Raw genomic sequence first — 23,001 nt, 5'->3', positions numbered from 1 at the left:
CCAGGAGAAGTGGGATTAACATCTAAAGACCCCTAGAATCAGCGAGCCATGGAACAAAACAGACTCCAAACTACGTTGAGGAGCAAGGGAGAACATTGCACAACTTACTGATGTTCCAAACCTTGTCGCTATAACTACACACTTGCTATCCATGACTACCCAAGATTTACAAGGAACCAGTGTTTTCCTAGGGACTCTTGTGAGGACGGAAGCCCCAGCTCTGCCCTGTGGCAAAGCTGAACATCTCCTGCTCTGGGTTGTCCATTGGGAGCAGCAGTGGTTGAACTCCCCACCTAGAGCTGACCTCAATAAAGGCATAAAAAAGGAGCTGGTCTCCTTGCCTGTTCTTTTCAGGATTACGAAGATGTGGAGGAGGAAAGTGCTGGGATGGAGAAGAAGTTTCCTGAGGTAACGGAGGAGGAACAGATTTTCCTGGGATAGTAGGGGGGTGAGAGTGGGGGTATGAGGAAGATCCCGGGAAGGCAGAGGAAGGGGCTGAAGATCCCGGGATAATGGGGAGGAGGAAAATCTCAGGATGAGGAAAAGGAGGAGGGGAGAAAGATCTCGGGAGAAGGATGGTGGGGATGGGATGAAGGTTCTGGCATCACAAAGATTTTCCCGGGATTTTCCGACTGCACTCAAAGCGGGGAGTGGCCAGAGGGGGAGGGGAGGGACAGGGGGACCCTGAAAAGGGACCGGGGACTTGGGGATACTCCCGGGCCTCGGGACAGGGGTGTCACGTGTATGTCCCTCTTGTCACCCGCACTGTCACCTGCGTGTCCTCGTGGCCCGCTCCTCGCCCTGGCCCCGGGGTTGTGCAAGCGGTGTCACCTTTGTCCCCTCTTTGTCCCCTTTGTCCCCTTCCTCCTCCTCCCAGCCTGGGGCACCCGCAGGGGACACAGGGACAGGATGTAAACAGTCCGAGGGTGACACAGGCTTGGGGACAGAGAGGGGACAGTGAGGGGACAAGGGGGGGACAAGGGGACAGGGTAGGGACGCTCCCCACAGCGTCCCCAGGGTCTCGCCATGGTGTCACCTCCCTGTCCCCGAGCCTGTGAGACCCTCGGACTGTTCCCAGTCCTGTCCCTAGGCTGTCCCCTCCCTGTGCCCTCGCTGTCCCCAGAGCGGTCTGGGCAGAGGCTTTGGGCTCCACCCTCGCCCTTTGCACCGCCTCTGCCCCCGTTTAAAATGTTCCCAGATTGTCCCCAGGTGTCCCCAAGTGCCACCATGGCTCCTGTGCTGGTGGCCCTGTTAGCGCTGCTGGCGCTGGCACTGCTGGTGGAGCTGTCGCGACATCGCGCGATCGCAGCCCGACTCCCCCCGGGCCCCCCCGCGCTGCCGCTGCTCGGAAACCTCCTCCAGGTGTCCCCGTTCCGCACGCTGCAGTCCCTGCTCAAGGTGGGAACTTGGGGGACTTTTGGGAAAGCTGGTGTTTGGGGATTTGGGGAATTTTGGAGAATTTTGAAGTTTTGGGGATTTTTTGAGGTTTTTTCCGGTATTTTTGCAGGCTTTCAAAGGGTGTTTTAGGGGGTTTTAGGGAGTTTTGGGGGTAGTTTTAGGGGGGTTTGGACCCCCCTGCACCTGCCAGATGCTGCTCAAGGGGTGAATTTTGGAGAAATTTGGGAATTTGGGAATTTCTGGGAATTTTGGGGCGTTTTGGGGTGATTTGGGGCTTTTTTTCCTCCTGGAATTTTCAGAATTTTGTGGGATTTTGGGGGGGGTTGGGGGACTCCAGCGACCCCGGCAGTTCTGGGCACTGCTCAAGGTGGGCATTTTGGGAATTCTGGGGATTTTGTGAGATTTTAAGGGAATTTGGGGAAGTTTGGGTGAGTTTTGATGGAATTTGGGTCCATTTAGGCCAAATTTTGTGGGATTTGGGTGAATTTGGGGGGATTTTAATGTTTTTTTTAATGGATTTTTTTAGATTTTTATGGGATTTTTGTCGGGTTTTTGCTGTCCCTGACTCTGCTGACCCCTCTCAGCTGAGTGACTGGTCTGGCCCAGGGACTGCTGTGCAACTGGGACCAGTTTGGGTTCATTTAGGTCGATTTTGGTGCCATTACCTTAAATTTTGCCAAATTTTAGTGGGATTTTTGTCAATCTTAATGGGATTATTTTTAATTTTAATGGGATTTTTAAAAATATTAACGGGATTTTTGTGGGGTTTTTGACATTGCTGACCCTGCTGACCCCGCCCAGCTGAGTGAACAGTCTTGCCCAGTGTGCCCAGATTGGCTGTACTTTGGGATTTGGGTCAATTTTGATGGGATTTGGGTCAATTTTGATGGGATTTGGGTCAATTTTACTGTATTTTAATGTGATTTAAAAAATTTTTTGTGGGATTTTTGTGGGGTTTTCACTGTCCCTGACCCCGCTGACCCCTGGCAGCTGAGTGACCGCTATGGGCCAGTGTTCACGGTGTGGCTGGGCCCCCGGCCAGTGCTGGTGCTGTGCGGGACCCGGGCTGTGCGCGAGGCGCTCGTGGGCAACCCCGAGGTGTTCGCAGGGCGTGGGCAGATGCCAACCCTGGAGAGCACCTTCAGGGGATATGGTAAGAGCCCAAACCACCCCAAAAATATCCCCAAAATACCCCAAAATAGCCCAAAATTGTCCTGAAAAACCACCCCAAAATATCCCAACACCACCCCAAAATGCCCAAATAAACTCAAATCCATTCCAGAAACACCTTAAAATAATCCCAAAAACACTCCAAAAACACCCCAAACCCCAAAAACTACCCCCAAAATTATCCCGAAAAATCATCCATAAAACCCAAAACCACTCCAAAAACCACCCCAAACCACCCCAAAAATACCTTAGAATACCCCAAATCCACCCCAAACAGGCCCCCTAAAAACCCAAATGCACTTCAGAAACCCCCCAAAATTACCCCAAAGCCAAAAAAACGCCAAAAATACCCCAACATGATCCCCAACCCCCCCAAAAATACCCCAAAATGCACCAAAAAAATACTGCAAATTATCCCCAAAAATCAGCCAAAAGGATCCCCAAAAATACCCCCAAACCATCCCAAAATTTTTCCAAAATTCATCCCCCAAAAAACCCCCAAAAAATCACAAGACCACACACACAAAAAAAAATCATTCCAAAAAATCCCCCAAATCACCTCAAAGTTATCTCAAAATTCATCTCAAAAAACACCAAAAATACCCCAAAACACCCCAAAATGACCCCAAAATTCATCCCAAACCCACTCCAAAACCATCTTCAAAATACCCTGGATTCCCCATTTTCCTCGATTTTCCATGAATTTAACCCAAATTTTCTGAATTTCTGCCCGTTCCCAATGGATTTTTTCCTATTTCCATTGTTTTTACCCCATTTCCCCTGGATTTTTTCCACATTCCCTACATTTTCTTCCCTTTTCCAATGTTTTTTTCCCCATTTCCTATGAATTCTTCCCCATTTCCCAGAGATTTTTCTTCCCCCGATGCATTTTCCTGATTCACGTGAATTTTTCACCATTCCAGGTGTGGTTTTCTAGGATGGGGAGCACTGGCAGCAGCTCTGGCACTTCTCCCTGACAGATTTACCACTCTTTTCCATGGATTTTTTCCCCATTTCCAATTTCTGCCCTTTCCCATCGACTTTTCCCCATTTCCCAATGGATTTAACTCAAATTTCTGCCCCTTCCCATGGATTTTTCCCCATTTCCCCTCCTATCATGGATTTTCCCCCATTTTTTTCCCATTTCCCATTGTTTTTAACCCCACTTTCTTCCTAATGTATTTTTCCCAATTCCCATAGATTTTTCCCCATTCCAGGTGTGGTTTTTGCGGATGGGGAGCGCTGGCGGCAGCTCCGGCGCTTCTCCGTGATGGTTCTCCGGGATTTTGGGATGGGCCGCCAGAGCATCGAGAGCCGTATCCAGGAGGAGGCCCAGGAGCTGCTCCACGAGTTCCAGAAAGCCCAAGGTATCAAATTTTGGGGGACTTTGGAGGGTTTCAGGAGGTGGGAAAAGTCATGGAAATTATCCCAAAAAATCAGCCAGAAAAAGCCACACCAGAATCAGGCCAAAATAGTCCAAAATTATTCTAAATTATCCCGAAAAACACACTGAAATCAGCCCAAAACTGCCCCAAACTCCAGAAATCCCCCCCCACAAATTATTGCAAAATTAATTCCAAAAAAACATGTCAGAACCACCCCAAAATTACCCCAAAATATGCCAAAATGATCCCAAGAAATTATTACAAAACCACTCCAGAATCAGCCCAAAATCATCCCCAAAAAACACATTGGAATCTGCTCAAAATCCCTCAAAATTGCACCAAATCAGCCCCAAAACTGCACCAAAATCAGCCCAAAATACCCCAAAATGATCCCAAAATATAATCCCAAAAAATAGCCCCAAATCGCCCAAAAAATAACCCTAGACCCCCCAAAACTACCCCCAAAATACATTAAATATTCCCCAAAATTCTCCCCAAACGACCCCAAAACCACCTCAAAACTACCCTGAAAATATCCCAAAATGATCCCAAAACTCATCCGAAAAAACCCACACTGGAACCACCCCAAAAATCTCCCTGAATCCCCCGAAACCACCCCAAAATTATCCAAAAAATCACCTCTAAAATAGCTAAAAGTGACCCCCAAAAAATCATCCCAAAAAACTGAAAACTACCCAAAAACCACCCCAAAAATCCCCTCAAATTATCGCAAAATTTTTCCTGAGGTATCCCAAAATTATCCCCAAAAAATCATCCCAAAACCACTATGAAATTATCCCCAAAAATATTCTTGGAAAAATCCCAGAAAAGTTCTAGAAAACCCCCAAACCACTGGATATTTCGCCAAATCCCTCAGGGTTTTCAGGTTTTGGGGTAGTTTTGGGTTGATTTTTTTGATGATTATTTTTGGGGGATTTTTGGAGCATTTGGGATTGGTCATGGGGTGATTCCACATGGCTTTTGGGATCATTTTTTGGGATTGTTTTGGGGAGTTCTGGAGTTTTTTGGAATGAATTTTGGGATATTTTAGGGCGGTTTGGGGTTTTTAGGATGATTTTTTTGGGATCATTTGGGGGATTTTTGGATCAGTTTTGGGGTGATTTTGGGCTGATACCAGTCCAGTTTTTTGTGATAAATTTTGGGATCAATTTGGGGTGGTTTTATGTGGTTTCTGGGTGGTTTTTAGGTGGTTTTGGGTTTTTAGGATTATTTTTTGGGATCATTTTGGAGAGTTCTGGGGGTGATTTTGGGATATTTTTGGGGAAGCTTTGGGGTGATTTTGGGGTAAATTTGGGATGGTTCCAGATGATTTTTGGGATAATTTTGAGGTATTTTTGGGATGATTTGGGGGATCGTTTTGGGGTGGTTCCAGTGTGGATTTTTGGAATGAGTTTTGGGATAATTTGGGAGTATTTTGGGACCATAAAACCCCAAAACCCCTGGAATTTTCACCAGTTTTCCCAGAAAAACCCTTCAATCCCATGTTCCTTCTAAACTATGCCGTGTTCAACATCATCTGCTTTATCCCAAAGAATTACCCCAAAACTACTCCAAAATTATCCCAAAAAATTGTTTTCTTGGAAAAATCTCAGAAAAGTCCCAAAAATGCCCAAATTTCCTCCAAATTTCCCAGGAAAACCCTTCGACCCCACGTTCCTGCTGAGCTGCGCCGTGTCCAATATCATATGTTCCATTGTTTTCGGGAATCGCTTCCAGTACCAGGATCCTGAATTCCTGGAGCTGCTGCATCTCATGGACGAGAGTTTTCGGGAGATGAGCACGGCCTGGGCACAGGTGTGGGATTTCAGGAATACTGAGGAAATTTGTGGGAATGTTTTGGGAATTCTGGGGGGGATTTTGAGGGATTTTGTGGTGTCCAATCACTCAGATTCCCAAAATCCAGAATTTTTGTAAGTGACAGAAACTCTGGAGAATTTTTAGGAGTTCTTGGGTGAAAGCAGGGAATTTTGGGGGACTTTTGGGAATTTTTTTGAACTATTTTTGAATTTCTGGGGAACGTTGTTTTTGGGCAATTTTGAGGGATTTGGGGTTTTTTGGGAAGCGATTCATAAATTCCTGGAGCTGCTGCACGTCATAGATAAGAGTTTTAGGAAGATGAGCGCAGCCTGGGCGCAGGTGCATGATTTTGGGGAACTTTTTGGGATTTTTTTTTTTAATTTTGGAAATTTGGGGGATTTGGGAGGGATGTGGTTAGGAGTGACTTGGAGAAATTTTTGGGGTTTTGGGAACAGTTTCAATTCCCAAAATCCAGAATTTTCAGAGTTGCAGGAAATGAAGAATTTTTAGGAGTTTTTGGGTGAAAGTAGAGAATTTGGGGGAATTTTTGAGAATTTTGGGGGGTTTAGGAGAGTTTTTGGGAATTACTTCAGTTCCCAAAATCTGGAATTCTTGGAATTTTTTGAGGATTTAGGATTTTTGGGGATTTAGGGGCATGATTTGGGGGGTTTTTTAAGTGTTTTTTGGGGGAAGTTTTTGTGATGATTTTTCTGGATTTTTTTGGTTTGTTTTGGGGAGTTTTTTGGGATGGTTTCAGGGTAATTTCTTGGGAGTTTTGGGGGTGTTTTGTTGGTGTTTCAGGTGTGATTTTAGGGCAGTTTTTGGTTTTTTGGGGGGGTGATTTTTGTGTGTTTTAGGGCTGTTTTGGGGGAATTTTTTGGGATGGTTTTAGAATGGTTTTGGGGTGATTTTAGGGTTGGTTTGAAGGTGTTTTAGGATGATTTTGAGGTATTTTTGGGGTATTTTTTGGGCTGTTTTGGGGTGTTTTTTGGGTTAATTTTGGGTGGGTTTGGGATCGTTTTTGGGATGAATTTAGGATGGTTTTGGTGTCATTTTTGTTGTGTTTTTGGGGCATTTAGGGGTGATTTTTGGGATGATTTTCTGGCTGGTTTTGGGATGATTTTGAGGTGTTTTGGTGGTGGTTTTGGGGAGATTTTTGGTGTGTTTTCTGTAATCTTTTTGGGGCAATTCTGTCATTTTGGAGTCAATTTTGGGATTTTTGTTGTCCTCAAAGATTGTCCTGTGACATTTCTGCAGTTCGTCCCGCACCTGCTGCGGAGGATGAGGAGCTCAGGGCATTTTGGGGTGATTTCAGGTGGTTTGGAGGTATTTTGAGGGTGGGTTTTTTTGTGTTGTTTTTGAGGTGGTTTTGGTCTGCTTTTGGGGTCGTTTTTGGGCTGTTTTAAGAGGAGTTTTTCGGGTGGTTTGTGGGTGATTTTTCTGGATTTTTTGGAATGATTTGTGGCCATTTTTGGAGAGTTGTTTTGGGCTGGTTTTGGGGTGCTTTTGGGGCTGGTTTAGGTGTGTTTGAGGAGTTGTTTTGCAGTGTTTTTGGGACGATTTTGGGGTGCTTTTGGTGCCATTTTTAGTGTGGTTTTGATTTTTTGGGTGGTTTTGAGAGGAATTTTCTGGATTTTTGGAGTGATTTTTCTGGATTTTTTGGGAGGATTTTGAGGTGTTTCTGGAATAGTTTTGAGGGGTTTAGTGTGGGGTATAGGTTCATTTTTGGGGTGTTTTGGTGTGATTTTTAAGCTGGTTTTTGTGATAACTTTGAGGCAATTTTTGTGATAATTTTGGGAAAATTTTTGTGGTGGTTTTGGGATAATTTTGGGGTTTTTGGTGTCCTGAAAACTGTAGGCCATGGCCGAGCCATTGCTATGGTTCATGCTGGGCCCACACTGGTGCATCCTGCTCCTGCTGGCAATGATGAGGAGCTTGAGGTGATTTGGGGTGGTTTTGGGGTGGTTTTAGGTGTCGTTTTTGAGGTGTTTTAGGGATGATTTTGGGATGGTTTTGAGGTGTTGTTTTTGATTTTTTTAAATGACTTGTGGAGTTTTTGGGGTGTTTTGGAGTGATTTATGGGATGGTTTTGAGGAGGGTTTTGGGTGTTTTTGATGTGGTTTTTGGTGTGGTTTTAGCTTTTTTAAGGGTGTTTTTGGGGATGATTTTGGGGTGATTTTAGGGTGCTTTCAATATTGCTTTTTGGGATGTTTTTTGTATTTGGGGTGGGTTTTGAGGTATTATTGGTATAATTTTGAGGTGTTTTAGTGTGGTTTTTTCTGTGATTTTGGGACAATTTTGAGGTGTTTTGAGGGTAATTCTTGGCATGATTTTCATGAGAATTTTGAGGCAGTTTTTGCAGGATTTTGGGGGTATTTTTGGGCTGATTTTGGCAATTTTTGGCTCCCCACATGACCAAACCCTTCCTTTGGTTGGTGCTGGAGCCACACTGAGAGAATGAGGAGTTCTGGTAGCATTTTGGGTGGTTTTGGGATGTTTTGGTACGATTTGGTGGTGGTTTTGGGCAGGCTTTGGGGTGTTTTTAGGGTGGTGTTTGGGATGATTTTGTGCTGTTTCTGGGGTGTTTTCGGGGTGCTTTTTGGGGTAATTTTGCAGAGTTTGTGAGCTGGTTTGGGGGTGGTGTTTGCAGTGATTTTGGGGTGATTTTGGTATTTTTTTATGATTTTTTTGGAGTGGTTTTGGGATGTTTTTTGTGTAGTTTTTGGGATGGTTTGGGGGTGGTTTTTTGGGTGATTTTTCTGGATTTTTAGGGATGATTTTGGGTTGTTTTGAGGGAATTTTTGTGGGGTATATGCAGTGATTTTAGGGCTTGGTGATCTGCGGATTCTCTGGATGATTTTGGGCTGGTTTTGGGGTACTTTGGGATGATTCTTGGGGTGATTTTTCTGGATGTTTTTGGGGTATTTTTCAGGTTGTTTTGGGGATAATTTTAGGAATATTTATTTTTAATTTTTGGGCTCCCTGAAGCTGTACAACATGGCTGAGCCATTGCTGAAGTTCATGCCGGGCCCGCACCGGCGCATCCCACAGCTGCTGGGGACAATGAGGAGTTTCATTGCCCAGCGTGTGCGGGACAACGCCCGGACCCTCGACCCCCACAGCCCCCGCGACTTCATCGATGCCTTCCTCATCCAGATGAACAAGGTGGGGGTTTGGGGGGCTCCTGGGGGGTTTTTGGTAGGGCCTGGGGCAGTTTTGTGGGGTCCTGGGGGCTTGGGAAGGCTTCTGGGGGGTTTTTGGGGCGCGTTCTGGGCAGGGCTGGGAGTGTCTGGGGGAGTCTTGAGGGTCCTGGAGGGGGTTCTAAGCACTTTGGGGGCTTTGGGAGGGTTCTGGAGAGGTTTGGGAGGGCTGTTGAGGGATTTGGGGGGCCTTGGGGTCTTAGGGGGGGTTGACGAGAGGTCCTGGGAGGTTTACATGGGATCTGGGCAGGTTGGAGGGGATCCTGGAGGGGGTCCTGGAGGGCCTTGGGGGATTTGGGGATGGGTCCTGGAGGGATTGGGGGGGATTTGGGGGGATTCTGAGGGGTTCTTGAGGGGTTTAGGGGTCCTGGGGGGATTTTCAGGGGTCTTGCAGGAGTTTGAGGGTGTTTGGGGTGGTTTTGGTTGGATCTTTGAGGGATCCTGTGGTGGTTCCCAGATTATAGAGTGAAATGCCCAGGTTTTTGCAGGAAAAGGACAACCCCAAGTCAGAATTCACAATGGAAAACCTGGAATTGACTACCCTGAACCTTTTCTTTGCTGGCACTGAGACTGTGAGCTCCACACTGCGCTTTGGCCTCCTCTTCCTCATGAGGCACCCCCAGGTGGAAGGTGGGACCCCAAGCCAATTCCCATCCCAAATTCCCAAAACCCAAATTCTGAATCCCAAATTCCAAAATCTCCAAATTCGCAATCCTACGTCCCAAATTCCCAATTGCCAATCTCAATTCCCAAATCCCAAATTCCTAATCGCCAAATCCCAAATTCCCCAATCCCAAATCCCAAAATCCCAAATCCCCAAACTTCCGCTCCTCCAATCCCAAATTCCCAAATTCCCCATTTCAAATCCCGATTTTCTGGCCCCCAGAGAAGATTTTCGAGGAGATTTCACAGGTGGTGGGCTCCGGCCGGGCTCCGGCCCTCACTGACCGCTCGCTGATGCCGTTCACCAATGCCACGATCCACGAGATCCAGCGCTGCAGCGACCTCATCCCCATGAACGTCCCGCACCGGGTGACGCGGGACACGGAATTCCGGGGCTTCTGCATCCCCAAGGCGAGAGAAAAACCCCAAAATCCCCCAATATCTCACCTAAAACCACCCTAAAACCATCCTGAAATTCTTTTAGAAAATGCCCGAAAAACCTCTCTGAAATCTTCCTGAAGTCCCTCTGAAATATCCCTAAAATCCCCCTAAAATCCCCTAAAATCCCCCTAAGAAAACCTCCTGAAAACCTCTCTGAAATTCCCCTAAAATTCTCCTAATAAGTCCCCCTAAAATGCCTCTGAAATCCCAAAATCTCCTTGGAATCCCCCTAAATCCCTCCTGAAATTCCACTTGACATCTTCCTTAAAAATTCCCCTAAAATCCCTCTAAAATATACCAAAAATCCTCCTGAAATCCCCTTAAAATCTCCTAAAATCCCACTAAAAGAACCGAATGGAAATCTCCCTGAAACTCCCCTAAAACACTCTGCAATTACCCTAAAACCTCCTGAAACTTCCCTAACCCCCTGTAAAATCTCCTGAAATTCCCATTAAAAAAACCCATAAAATCTCTTGATATGTCCCTAAAATTACCATTAAAAAAACCTAAAATCCCTCTGAAATTCCCCTAAAAAACCCACTAAAATCACTGAAATTCCCCTAAAAAATCCTACAATCTCCTGAAATTCCCCTAAAAATCCTCCTGAAAACCTCTGTAAAATCTCCAAAAATCCTCCTGAAATTCCCCTAAGATCCCAAAGGCGAGACGAAGTCCCTAATACCCCCTGGAATTCCCCCAAAACTTCCATTGCAGGGATTCGTGATCCCAAAGGTGAGGGAAAATCCAGAAATCCCCTGAAATCCCCCTAAAAACACCTGGAATGACCCCAAGGACCTCTTTGACCCCCACAACTGACCCCAACTGATCCCAACTACTCCAACTGACCCTAGTAATCCCACATGCCCCCAATGACCCCAAATGACCGCTCTGACCCCACACCTGACCTCAAGTGACTCTTCTGACCCCACATCTGACCCCACAGGGCACAGACGTTTACCCCCTGCTGAGCTCGGTCCTAAACGACCCTGAATCCTTCAAAAATCCCCAAAACTTCGACCCTGGGAACTTCCTGGACGAGCAGGGCCGGTTCCAGCACAACGAGGCCTTTGTGCCCTTCTCAGCTGGTGGGCACTCCAAAACCCCCCAAAATCCCATTAATCCTTGGGGCCCTAAATCCTTCTGAAATCCCCAAAATTCCAAAATTCCTTTGGGGTGGGGTCCTAAATTCTGGAATCCAAAAAATCCCATAAATCCTTTGGGGAGGGGCCCTACATCCTTTTGGGATCCCCCAAATCCCATAAATCCTCAGGGTGGGAACCCCAGACCCATTTGGGATCCCCACCCCTGAAACCCCCAGACCCTTTTGGGACCTCAGTCCCAAAGCTCCCAGACCCTTTACAGACCCCCCAGACCTTGAAATCCCCAGACCCTCTTTGGGGTCCCCCAGACCCTTTTGGGATCCCATAGCCCTCAAAGTCTCCAGACCCCTTAGAAACCCCCAGGTCCTTTTGTGATCCCCAACCCCTGAAACCCCCAGCCCCTTTTGGGACCCCCAGATCCTTTAGAGACCCCCCAGCCCTTTTGGGACCCCCAGCCCCTCTCGAGACCTCCAGCCCCCTTTGGGACCCCCAGCCCCTCTCGAGACCCGCCACCCTTTTGGGACCCCCGACCCTTTGGGGTGACACGGCGCTGACGCCCCCTCCCCACAGGGAAGCGGCTGTGCCTGGGGGAGTCGCTGGCACGGGCGGAGCTGTTCCTGTTCCTGACCTCGCTGCTGCAGCGCCTGCGGCTGCGACCCCCAGCATCCCCCGAGGAGCTGCCCACGGCCCCCCTGGAGAGCGGCTTCGCCAACATCCCGCCCCCCTTCCAGCTCCGCCTGCTGCCCCGATGAGATTCCCCCCCAAATTCCAGAATGCTCCCCAAATTCAGGAACCGCCCCGGGATTGGGACCCCTCTCCATGGCTGGAAAATCTCCCCCCAGATCCTCCCCAAATTCCACTCCCAACATCCCCCCCACTTCCAGCTCATGATGGTGTCTCAGTGAGACCCCTCCCCAAATCCCACCCCTGAGATGTCTCCTCGTCGTTGGAAAATCCCCTGAAATCCACCCCAAATCCGTCCCCAAAATCAAGAATCCCCGCTGAGACCCCTCCCCAAATTCAGGATGCCTCCCCATAATGCCCCTCCTCACTGGGATCAGAACCCCTCCCTATCAATGGAAATTCCCCCCAAACCCAAAAAATCATCTCCAAATCCCCTTCCCAAGATCAGAACCCCCCCATGACCCCTGAATTTCCCCCCAAAACCACCAAATTCCTCCCCAAAAATCCCAAAATTCCTTCCAAATCCCCCCAAAACTCCCAAACCCCCATACTCCCCCAAAAGTCTCAAATCCTCCCAAGACTCAAAATCCCCCCTAAAAACTCCAAATTCCCCCCCCAAAACCAGATTTCCACCCAAAACCCTAAAAAAACCCCAAAATTCTCCCCACCCCCCAAATTTTCCCCCCAAAACTATCAAATACTCACAAAATCCCAAATCCCCCCAAGACCCTCAAATTACACCCCAAATGGCCAAAATTCCACCCCCCCCAAGACTCACATATTCCTCCCCAAAAATATGCGGGGTGCCCCTAAACAACCAAATCCCCTCTTCCCAAAATTCCCTCCTGGACCCCAAATTCCCCCTCAAAACCCCCAAATTTTTCCCCCCAAACACCCAAATGTTACGAAAAAATGCTAAAATTCTTTCCCTAAAAGCCCAAAATTCCCCCCAGGACCCCCAAAGTTTCCCCCCAACACCCCAAATGTCCCCCCCACCCCCCAAATTCCCTCCAAATTCCACCCCAAAACCCGGGAGACCACCCCCCAAAAAAACTGCGACCCCTCCCCAAAACCCTTCCAAAATCATAACTCCCTCCCCAGAAATCACCAAAAAAGCTGAGAACATTATTTTTTTATTTCACATTTTTCACACCTTAGGCAACAGGGGGGAGCCCCAGAATTCTCAGGACTTTTTCCCATTTTTTTGGGGAGGGAGGTGTCCCAGCTTTTCCAGCCTGCCCCAGGTGACCCTTCCCCAAAATTCCTGCCCCTCAGCCCCCCCAAGTTAAGTGCAAATAAATAAAAAGAGGAAAAAAAAGAACAAAAGGGGGGGAAAAAAAGGTAAAAATAATAATAAAAAAAAACAGAATAAAAAGATCCCCTACCCCAATTTAGGGGGAGAGGGACAGAGGAAAAATTCGAAGAGGGGGCAACCCCCCAAAAGAAATTGAGAGACTCCCTTAAAAAATTGGGGGACCCCCCCCAGAAAAAGCTCACTTTGAAAAATGCCAAAACCATCAAAAAATGGCAAAAGCAAAAAACACTGAAAAATTAGGGGGGGGGGGAACCCCCAAAAACTGTGTCAAAAATGGGGGAGCGCTCCCTTGAATCCAAGGGATTTTTGGGAATATTTTTCCCAAAATCAGTGCGTTTTTGGGGATGGCATGGGAGGAGAGACCCCCTCCAAAGTCCTGGGGCTGTCCCCGAGATCCAGTGGAGGCAGCTGGTCCTGGAGTGGGACAAAAAAGGCATTTTAGGGAAATTAAGGGAATTCTGGGAGATGTAGGTGAATTGTAGGGAATTTTGGGATTTTTGGGGGGTCTGGAGGGGTCTTGATTTTATGGGATCTTGTGTTCTGGGGCCACAGGATCATGTCCAGAGTGGCTACAGTTACCAGAAGCCGGCGTGGGACACCAATGAGATGGGATTCTGCTCAGGAAATAATTTATTCAGCAATCAAATTCAGATCCAGAGACAGAGAGCACTGAACAGAGGCAGGGTGATGGGTTTTGAGGGACAGAACCAGGGTGGAGTTCAAGGTCAGGGACCACTGGGAACACAGCAAGGGAGAAACTCCAGGGGCTTAAACCCAATCAGAACACCCTGGGTTGCCACCCCACGAGGGGTCCAGGGTGGAGTTTCTTCCTGGGCTCTCAGGGTCCATCCTCCAAGGCACAGGGATGGAATTCCCTCTTGCTCACACCTCTCACTTTAACAATGGTTATTTGAAACTAAATCTCTGTCTCCCTGGGCAAGGGCACCTCACACAAAAATCTCACTCAGAAATGGGCTCTGTCTCCATTCATCATCCCCAAACTTTGTCTGTCTCATTCCAGACCCCACCCCACCTCCCCAATCCCAACCCCAACCCATCCCACCCCTGCTGGACATAAAGAACCCCTTCCCAAGCCCTATTTCTCCCATTTCACACCTCCCAAAATCTATCTCACCCATCTTGCCCCACCCAATGCCCATCTCATCCCTCCTGATTTGCATCCCACTTTGCCGAATTCCCTTCCAACCCCATTCCACCTGATGCCTTGACAAGGCTGACCTAGAAGAGAGGCTAGACTAAGAATAAAGTATATTAAAAGGACTTTATAGGATAGACCTTGGGAAGTGCAAGAGTCTTGCCAGGGCTATACCCAAGATGGACCAAAAATAGTCACAAAAATGGACAACTGATCACAAGGTCTCACATTTTTAGAAGTTTAGGTCCATCTGCATATTTGGGTTCATAGTCCAATTACAGCGTCAGATGATAAAGTTCCATCCTTCTTGTTTTCTCTCTTCAGTCCACCCTCGTTTATGCTTTTGGGCCTGAAACTTGTAACGACTGTCCTTGGTATCCAGTTAGAAAAGGAATTGTTTTGTCTACCTACTCTGTGAAGAGAGCTCACTAACACTTAATATAAAGTTCAAAACTACAAACCCGGGCAGCGCAGAATATGAAAAATATGCAAGCTAAAACTTAAGGTATCACACCCTGAGGGGCTGTGGACTGCAGTCGTTTTGGGGTGGGACTGAGTAGTTTTCAGTGGCATTGAGTGGTTTTGAGGTGACAGATCAAACCCTCTCGTGTCTTTGAGTGCCAAGAAATGGAAACGACTACACAAAATACCCCTACAACCCCCAAATCCTCCCATGTATCTCCCTGATTCTCAGATTCCCTTGAAGCACTAATAGAAAGTGAGGCTTTAGATGCCTTTGATGAATTTTTTGGTTCTTAACCCAGTTTTGTCTGTTTTAAAGGGATAAAGATGAATCAAAAGATGATTGGAACTGAAACAAAATTATCACCAGCCCAGTGTGTTCCCAATGCAGATCACTGGGAACATGGGTCATCAGGACTCTGCCCAACATGTGTCCTCTGATGGGGAATGGAGTTGCGGCAGCGCACAAAAGTCTTCCTGCACTTGAGGCACTCACAGGGCTTCCCTTAGTGGTGCCTCCATTGGTGTTGGTTCGAGTAAGAGCTCCTGGAGAAGCTCTTCCCACACTGGGGACAAGTGTAGGGCCTCTCCCCGGTGTGGATGCGCCGGTGGGTGATGAGGGTGGAGTTGTGCTTGAAGCCCTTCCTGCAGTTGGGGCAGTGGAAGGGCCTCTCCTCTGTGTGAATCCACTGGTGCACGAGGAGATGGGAGCTGGTCTGAAACCTCTTTCCACACTGGGGACACTCATAGGGCCTCTCCCTATGATTGCTAAATGCAAGCAGGGAGCACAGTGCCTGTGGAAAAGCAGGCTGCATAACTTTCTCAGTCTCACCTGAGAAAGTGGCCTGGGAAATCATAAGGAGGAATCAAAACAATCCTCAGAGATAGAAAACAGCCTTGCAGGTACTGTTTGTCAGTTTTTTGCTTGCTTGCAAGAGAAGGTCAAGGGGTGGTGTACCCCACTGACCAATGATGGTGATGTGTTAGTTTACTAACCAATAAGTACCTTTCTGTACTTTCACGTATCGGTCTATAAAAGAAGATCTGAGGTAATAAACCTTACGCTCTTCTGTTCAACTCACAAGAGTTGGGTCATACTGCCTCGCCATTCCTAATACAGTGCGACATCCGGTGGACTCTGACTTGCGTTGTAGCTGTGACTGAAGATGTGCCACCAGCTTCCTCCCGAGAGAGGTAAGCGAATATCTCACGTGCTCTCCTGGAGGGAGCTGGTCTTTCAGACCACAGGACAGTGGGCCCTGCCAGTGAGCAGGCCTGGAACGGCTTATCTCGACGTAGCTAGAGCTTGAAGTTCTGGGTTAAGCCACTGTGTTTGCGTAATTGCATTCATGGGCCGTTGAGGTAGACGGTTCTCACAATGGGAAACTGGTGTTCAACTGACCATCAACTTGTCTTCGCCACATGGCAGGACATTTTGCCTGCATGGGACTCGATATTTCTGAAGATGCTATGCATGCTTTGTTCCAGTGGGTGAAGGCACAGGGTTTTAGAGTAACAATCAATAATGCCTTTGATCTCGATGTTTGGCTGTCAGTGGGAGACCACATATGGTCTGAGTTAGCTGAAGGAGATACCGGCGTGTGCAGCCTGGCGACCACCTGGGGTGCGCTCTTTAAAGTATTGGAGCGGTGCCAGTCTGGGGACAGTGATGCTGGGATGGAGGATTCAGATGCTGGGGATGCCTCTTTTGTATATGATGGGAGGCTGGAGGATGTGAAACAGAGAAATTAAGAATTAGGAATCATTTATAAAATTGCTTTGCATAAAAGAAGGGGCTACAAAACCCATGTGAAATGCTGACTGTTCCCATAATAGCAGGAAGAGAATAAAGACTACAAGATGAGATAAGGAGCTGGAATACTAAACAGGATACAAGCCTAAATGTGCCATAGGATGAGGGGTTTCCTTGGATTCTTTTGGACCCCTAAGCCAGAAGAAATGGAAAAGGGGGGGTGGGGGTCAAAAGAACTGAAGGGGGCATGTGCAAGAAGACAAGGTAGAAAGTTCACCTGAAGGAAAAGCTGACTTCAGCCCCAAAGATCCCCAGAAGACCACCAGAGTGACCAAGGAGCAGTGTGCAGCTGCAAATAGGCGTGGAACTAATTTTAATACGAAGCGGGGACAGGCGGGGTTAGCAAATGAATGTGTATTAGGTGTACTGTGAAATCTTACTTTGTAGAGAATAAAAAGGGAGAAACAAGTCTCCAAGGTGTGCATGCCTTTGGAGGAGATATCCCCCATGCACCTCAGCGCTGAATAAATTCATACCTACTCTTATAACTACTCTGCAAGTTATAGAGTCCTTTCTATCCACATATCATTTTGGCAAGCCAGCCAGGAGGGTCTCTGTCTGGCTGTGGGAGCAGCTGAGGAATGGATTCCCTGGCGCGCCCCCAGGACTTTTCCGGGAGGGACCCCGAGCCTCGGTTCGCTCACCACAGGGACAGAAAACAACCTGCTGGCCTGTGGATAAAGGTATGAATAAAATATCAAAGGAAGGGCTGCTGGTAAACAGAGACATCTGTCGTACAGCACAGTCCCGGTGGGCTTGCAAGCACCTGGCCAGGAGGGGCTGGAGACAGAGGGAAAGGGATTGATCCTGGCTGATAGCGTGGCCGATGAGGGGAGGGTTCTCGCTGAGCTGATAAAGCAGTCCTCTAGCGACTCTGGGGGTGAGTCGAGCGAACCCTTGTTTTGTGTGAACGCTAAGTCCGGACACGTTGAGTCACTGAGTGAGTGTGGTGTGTGAATGAGCGAGTGAGATAGACCAGAGGTGCAGAGCGAGTGTGGAGCTCTATCCACGGTTCCGACCTCGGACGACTGAAGCGGCCAGAGAAAAGTGAAGTGACTGGAGTCAGTGTGGAGCAAACCCAAGTGTAAATGGGGAGAGTTGTGCTTGAGTGTGAAGTGGTTAATATTTGTTTTAACTGTGGGAAGACGCTGGTATTGTTGCTTTAATAACCATCAGGGCATATGCTCCACGTGCAAAGTGAAAATTCTGAGCTTTGTGTGTGGAAAGTCACATTGGGTGCCCACAAATTGCAATTGTGTGTGAGATGAGTATTGGGAAGAGACAGTGGAATTGTGTGAGGAAAAGTTTGGATGAAAATGGGACAGGACAAGAAAGAGGAAATAATGGGCACTAGACAAAGTAAAGAAATCCCTAGAGCGAGTCTGCTAGGTTATATTCTTGCACATTGGAAAGATATTGCTGGACATGGGGGAACTGAGAACAAGAGGGATTTAATCAGATTCTGTAAAGACTGGTGGCCACTATATAAATTGGATGATGGAGCGAAGTGGCCACCTAGTGGGACTTTGGACTATAAAACACTATTGCAACTCATGCTATTTCTCAGGAAGGAAGGGGACAGAGGTATCATATGCTTCTATGTTTTTCTCCCTTCGAAATCACCCCGAATGGCAGAGGGACTGTGGGATCAGGGCTCCCTCTGACCCTCTGGTATTGGCCCTGGTGAAGGAAAATAAGACTAAGAGGGGGAGGCTTAAGCTGTGTTGTTCAGCGTGTTGCGTAGGGCAAAGATGCACAAAATCAGATAAGGTTTAACAGACTGTGGCCCAGGAACAAGATCTGGCAGACGATTTGCTTAAGCCTCCCCACATAAGACCAGAAAGGGATGAGGATGAGGATGTGGACTCAGGGGATGTAAACACCCCTCCAGTTGCACACCGGACTAGACAACAGACACACATATTACAGGCACCTCTGCATGAGGCAGTGGCACCAGAGGGAGGAGTGGTATTGGTTGAAGTTCCCTTCTCCACAATCGACTTGGAGGCATGGGAAAAAGTTGCTAAAAATTACCACTGTGAGCCAGTTAACAGAGCTAAACATCTATGATATGTATGTGTCCTAGTTTAGGGCAAATTAGGGAGGAAAACTCCAAATGGGGATTTCCCCAGGGAAATGCCCCCTCCCCAGCAACTGGTCCGGGAAAAGGAAAAAAAAATTCCTTGGAGAGAAGTGGAAAAAGCTGTTTATTTAACAGAAATTGAATAATATTAAATAATAAAACCTCTTGCTGCTCGATGGGGTGGCAAATCTAGGAAGAAAAGTCCTTTTCATGTGGTGTAGCTCGGCTCACTCAGGTTCTTATCAGTCCCTCTGGCACTGGAAAGTGCCGAGGCCCAGGCCCCGGTGGGCCACAGGCGTGAGCTCCCGGGGTTTGGCTGGGTGTTCAGTCCAGAGCAGGCTTGCACAGATCCAAGAAAAAAGGAAAAAAACAAAGGTCCAGGGAACTCCTCTGTCTCAGCTAGCTAAAACTAACTAAAAGCCAGAGAGAAGCTCTGTCCCGCTGTCTGTCTGTGCTGCAGACACCACAGTCCAGGTGCGGGATGTGTGGGAGTGATGTTTTTCTTTAACACAAACTGTGGCTTCTTCTTCCCCCTCTCTTGCTCTCAAAGCCAGTCTTAAAGGTGCAGAACTTAATATATAACATAAACCAGACGATTGGGGATACCAGTATCATAAAGTCACCCCAGGACAATAATAAAACAACACAATCCAGATTGGAGTGATATACAATTATTAGTGGATGCACTGACTGAGACAAAAAACCAATTAATTATAAGAATGGCTGGGGATCTGGCAGAAGATTATTATAAAACCCAACAATTGAATGTGAAAGATTATTTCCCACTCCAAAACCCACAGTGAGATCCAAACAGATTAGCAGAATTGAAAAAACTAGAAAGCTATCAGGAGGGGATCGCAAAGGGGATGGAAAGAGCCGTTCCCAAAACAATAAATTAGTCAGCCTTATATGCAATCAAGCAGGGGCCCTCTGAGTAGCCACCTGAATTCCTTGAAAAATTAAGAGATGCCATGCGTCGTCACACATCACTGAACCCTGAGTCTGAAGTAGGGATACAGCAGTTAGTTAATTTATTCCTGGGGCAGTCTACGGGTGACATAAGACGTAAACTCCAAAAGCTTTGGGGAGCAGATGGGAGGGTTAATGGGCCTAACTATGAAAAGGCAGTTCAAATTAGTGTTTCAGCTTCTCCTACAGACAAGCACTGGGAAGTTTGTGATCATTAACTAAATTGGATCGTTGGTATAATTTTACATTAGTACAAACAGTGGATGTAGTATGCCTTTGGAGTCATGGTGATAAAGGGCTAACATTCAAATTTAAAATGAAAGCCGTGCCTATTGCAATGACCAAATCAACTGTAACCCAAGCTCAGACCACACCACCTAAAAGTGAACCTAAGATTGAATATGAAATTGATGAAGTTGGCCCATATGTAATAAGGAATACGGGACAACAACTGTAATTTAACCCAGTGTGATTTCTCAAGAGTATTGAATTAATAATGCAAACTAACATCTGAGATTCAGCCAGCCAGCTCCTCCTTCCTAAAGACATCATCTGAGGGCTGGGCAACATGGTTACAAAAGCAGGTACACTTCAGGGACAGAATGAGAAAAGACTTAACGGGAATATTAGGAACAGGGAGAGCATGTGCCCGAATGATGAATGGGAAGTGGCTGTCTTAGTTTAGGGCAAATTTGAGAGAAAAACTCCAAATGGGGGTTTCCCCGGTGAGGAAAAAAAATTCAAATGACCCCTCCCCCCTGCAAACTGGTCTGGGAAAAAAAAAATTTCCTTGGAGAGAGTGGAAAAAGCTATTTATTAAACAGAAATTGAATGATGTTAAATAATAAAATCTCTCGCTGTTCGATGGGATGGCAAATCTAGGAAGAAAAGTCCTTTTCATGTGCTGCAGCTTGGCTCGCTCAGGTTATCAGTCCTTTCGGCGCTGGAAAGTGCCAAGGCCCAGGCCCCGGTGGGCCACAGGCGTGAGCTCCCGGGGTTTGGCTGGGTGTTTTTCAGTTCAAAGCAGGTCTGCACAGATCCAGGAAAAAAGGGAAAAAACAAAAGTCCAGGGAACTCCTCTGCCTCAGCTAGCTAAAACTAACTAAAAGCCAGAGAGAAGCTCTGTCCCGCTGTCTGTCTGTGCTGCAGACACCACAGTCCAGGAGTGAGATGTGTGGGAGTGATGTTTTTCTTTAACACAAACTGCGGCTTCTTCTTCCCCCTCTCTTGCTCTCAAAGCCAGTCTTAAAGGTGCAGAACTTAATATATAACATAAACCAGACGATTGGGGATACCAGTATCAAAAAGTCACCCCAGGACAGTGGCAAACTGTGAATTTGGAATCTTGTGTTACCCAGGAACAACAAGGGTTTATGTGTGAGGCTAACACCATTGATGCACAAGACATATGTTTAGACACTGAGCAAAGCATCTGCCACTTTGAGATTCCTCTAGACACAAGTCAGAAGAGTGTGCTTGTATATATTGGCCTAAACTGTGTATGTCCAAGAACTGCATGTGTTTCTGTAGAAATAGCTGATAACAATGTAACCTTGCCTATTAGGAACCATTCTAATTTTTGTATTTGTAATTTTGTTAAGATTGTTGGATGTGATTTTTCATATCTGGCACTGGTTGCATCCCACCAGTTGATAAGATCTAATATACCATATATACACAATATACCATAAATTATTACCTACATCCATTGGAACGAACCTTACATTAACAAGACAGCTAATGAACCACCAAGACTTGGCAAAAATCCTGAAAGAGATTCAGGAAAATGGGCAAAAGACTGTGGTTACTGTCTATTATAATGTAAAAGAGATAAGCAAAGTATTACTGAGGGTAAACCAAGAGACAAATCATCACTAGTTTTTGAGAGATCACCAGTTTATTCACCAGCCTTCACAGAAGTAAACATGAACACCATTTCTACCTTTAGCACACCTTTTATAGGGTTTTACAGGGTCTGCGGGCAGAGCAAGTTACTATTGGCTAACACACACAGTTTACATTTTTTCTCCTACACACAAGGATATTGTTTTGCTTTACTCTCTCTTCTGCAGGAAGGTTTCAAGGACTTTAGCCTTTAATATCACGACTTATTTCAAAGACTGGTTTGTGCAGACAGGCCTTTACTAATATATAAAATATAGCAACAGTCCCTGACCCTGAACTCCACTCTCAAGGGTGGAGACCCTTAAGAGTTGTGTCTCTCAAAAACCCAAGATCTAGGGAATTTTGTGGGATTTTTCTGGAATTTCATGGGATGTTTCTGGAATTTTGTGGTATATTTTGGAGTGTTGTAGGATTTTGTGGGATTTTGAAGACACTTGAAGAATTTTGAGGGATTTTTATTAGATTTTGTGGAATTTTGTGGGATCTTTCTGGAATTTGCTAAAGTTTTGAGAAGATTTAGGGAATTTTGTGGGATGTTTCTGGAATTTGGTAAGGTTTTGTGATTTATGGAATTTTGTGGCATTTTTGTGGGATTTTGTGGAGATTTTGAGAAAATTTAAAGGATTTCGTGGAATACTTCTGGAATTTTGTGGGATTTTTTTGGGAATGTTGTGGAATTTTCTGGAATTTTCTGGGATTTTTGGGAGACCTGAAGACTTTTCAGGGATTTTTCTTAGATTTTGTGGAAATTTGTGGAGATTTTGTGGGATATTTCTGGAATTTTGTAGGCTTTTGAAAAGATTTGAGGAAATTTGTGGAGATTTTGTGGGATGTTTCTGGAATTTGGTAGGGTTTTGAAAAGATTTAGGGAATTTTGTGGGATTTTTCTGGAATTTTGTGGAGCTTTACTGGAATTTTGTGGGACTTTGAGGAGACGAAGACTTCTGTGGGAATTTTCTGGAATTTTGTGGTGATTTTGAGAAAATTTCGGGAATTTTGTGGGATATTTCTGGAATGTTGTGGAATTTTCGGAATTCTATGGGATTTTGAAAAGACTTGAAGAATTTTGAGGAATTTTTCTTGAATTTTGTGGAAATTTGTGGAGATTTTGTGGGATGCTTCTGGAATTTGGTAGGGTTTTGTGAAAATTTAGGGAATTTTGTGGCATTTTTCTGAAATCTTGTGAAATTTTGTGAAAATTTAAAGGATTTTGTGGGATTTTTCTTGTATTTTGTGGGAATTTGACGAGATTTTGCGGAATGTTTCTGGAATTTTGTGGGATTTTTCTTGAATTTCTTGGAATATTTGTGGAATTTCATGGGATTTTTGTGTAATTTCATCATTTTTTTTTAATTTTGAGGGATTTTTGTGGATTTTTGTGAATTTTTTGACGAATTTTGTGGGATATTGAAAAGATTTAGGGAATTTTGGGGGATGTT

At 46.2% G+C, this 23,001-nt stretch overlaps 1 protein-coding gene across 1 annotated transcript; it reads left to right on the top strand.

Moving 5' to 3' along the window:
- Positions 1-920: 920 nt before the first annotated feature.
- On the top strand, positions 921-13,185 carry LOC131591196 (cytochrome P450 2G1-like). Its single transcript, XM_058861671.1, has 9 exons — positions 921-1,398; positions 2,389-2,551; positions 3,786-3,935; positions 5,608-5,768; positions 8,760-8,936; positions 9,460-9,601; positions 9,858-10,045; positions 11,019-11,160; positions 11,746-13,185. Exons 1-9 carry the CDS (start codon positions 1,027-1,029, stop codon positions 11,925-11,927), a joined length of 1,677 nt encoding a protein of 558 aa, XP_058717654.1. The 5' UTR covers positions 921-1,026; the 3' UTR covers positions 11,928-13,185.
- The last annotated feature ends 9,816 nt before the right edge of the window (positions 13,186-23,001 follow it).

The sequence above is a fragment of the Poecile atricapillus genome, chromosome 38 (assembly GCF_030490865.1).
Source record: "Poecile atricapillus isolate bPoeAtr1 chromosome 38, bPoeAtr1.hap1, whole genome shotgun sequence".
In the NCBI taxonomy this organism is placed as follows: Eukaryota; Metazoa; Chordata; class Aves; order Passeriformes; family Paridae; genus Poecile; species Poecile atricapillus.
This window is presented reverse-complemented; position numbering and strand designations above follow the sequence as displayed.

Coding starts and splice junctions, on each gene's coding strand:
- LOC131591196 (XM_058861671.1), top strand. CDS start 1,027: ATGGTGTCACCTCCCTGTCCCCGAGCCTGTGAGACCCTCGGACTGTTC. Junction 3,936..5,607: donor CGAGTTCCAGAAAGCCCAAG/GTATCAAATTTT, acceptor CAAATTTCCCAG/GAAAACCCTTCGACCCCACG. Junction 10,046..11,018: donor GGGGCTTCTGCATCCCCAAG/GCGAGAGAAAAA, acceptor CTGACCCCACAG/GGCACAGACGTTTACCCCCT.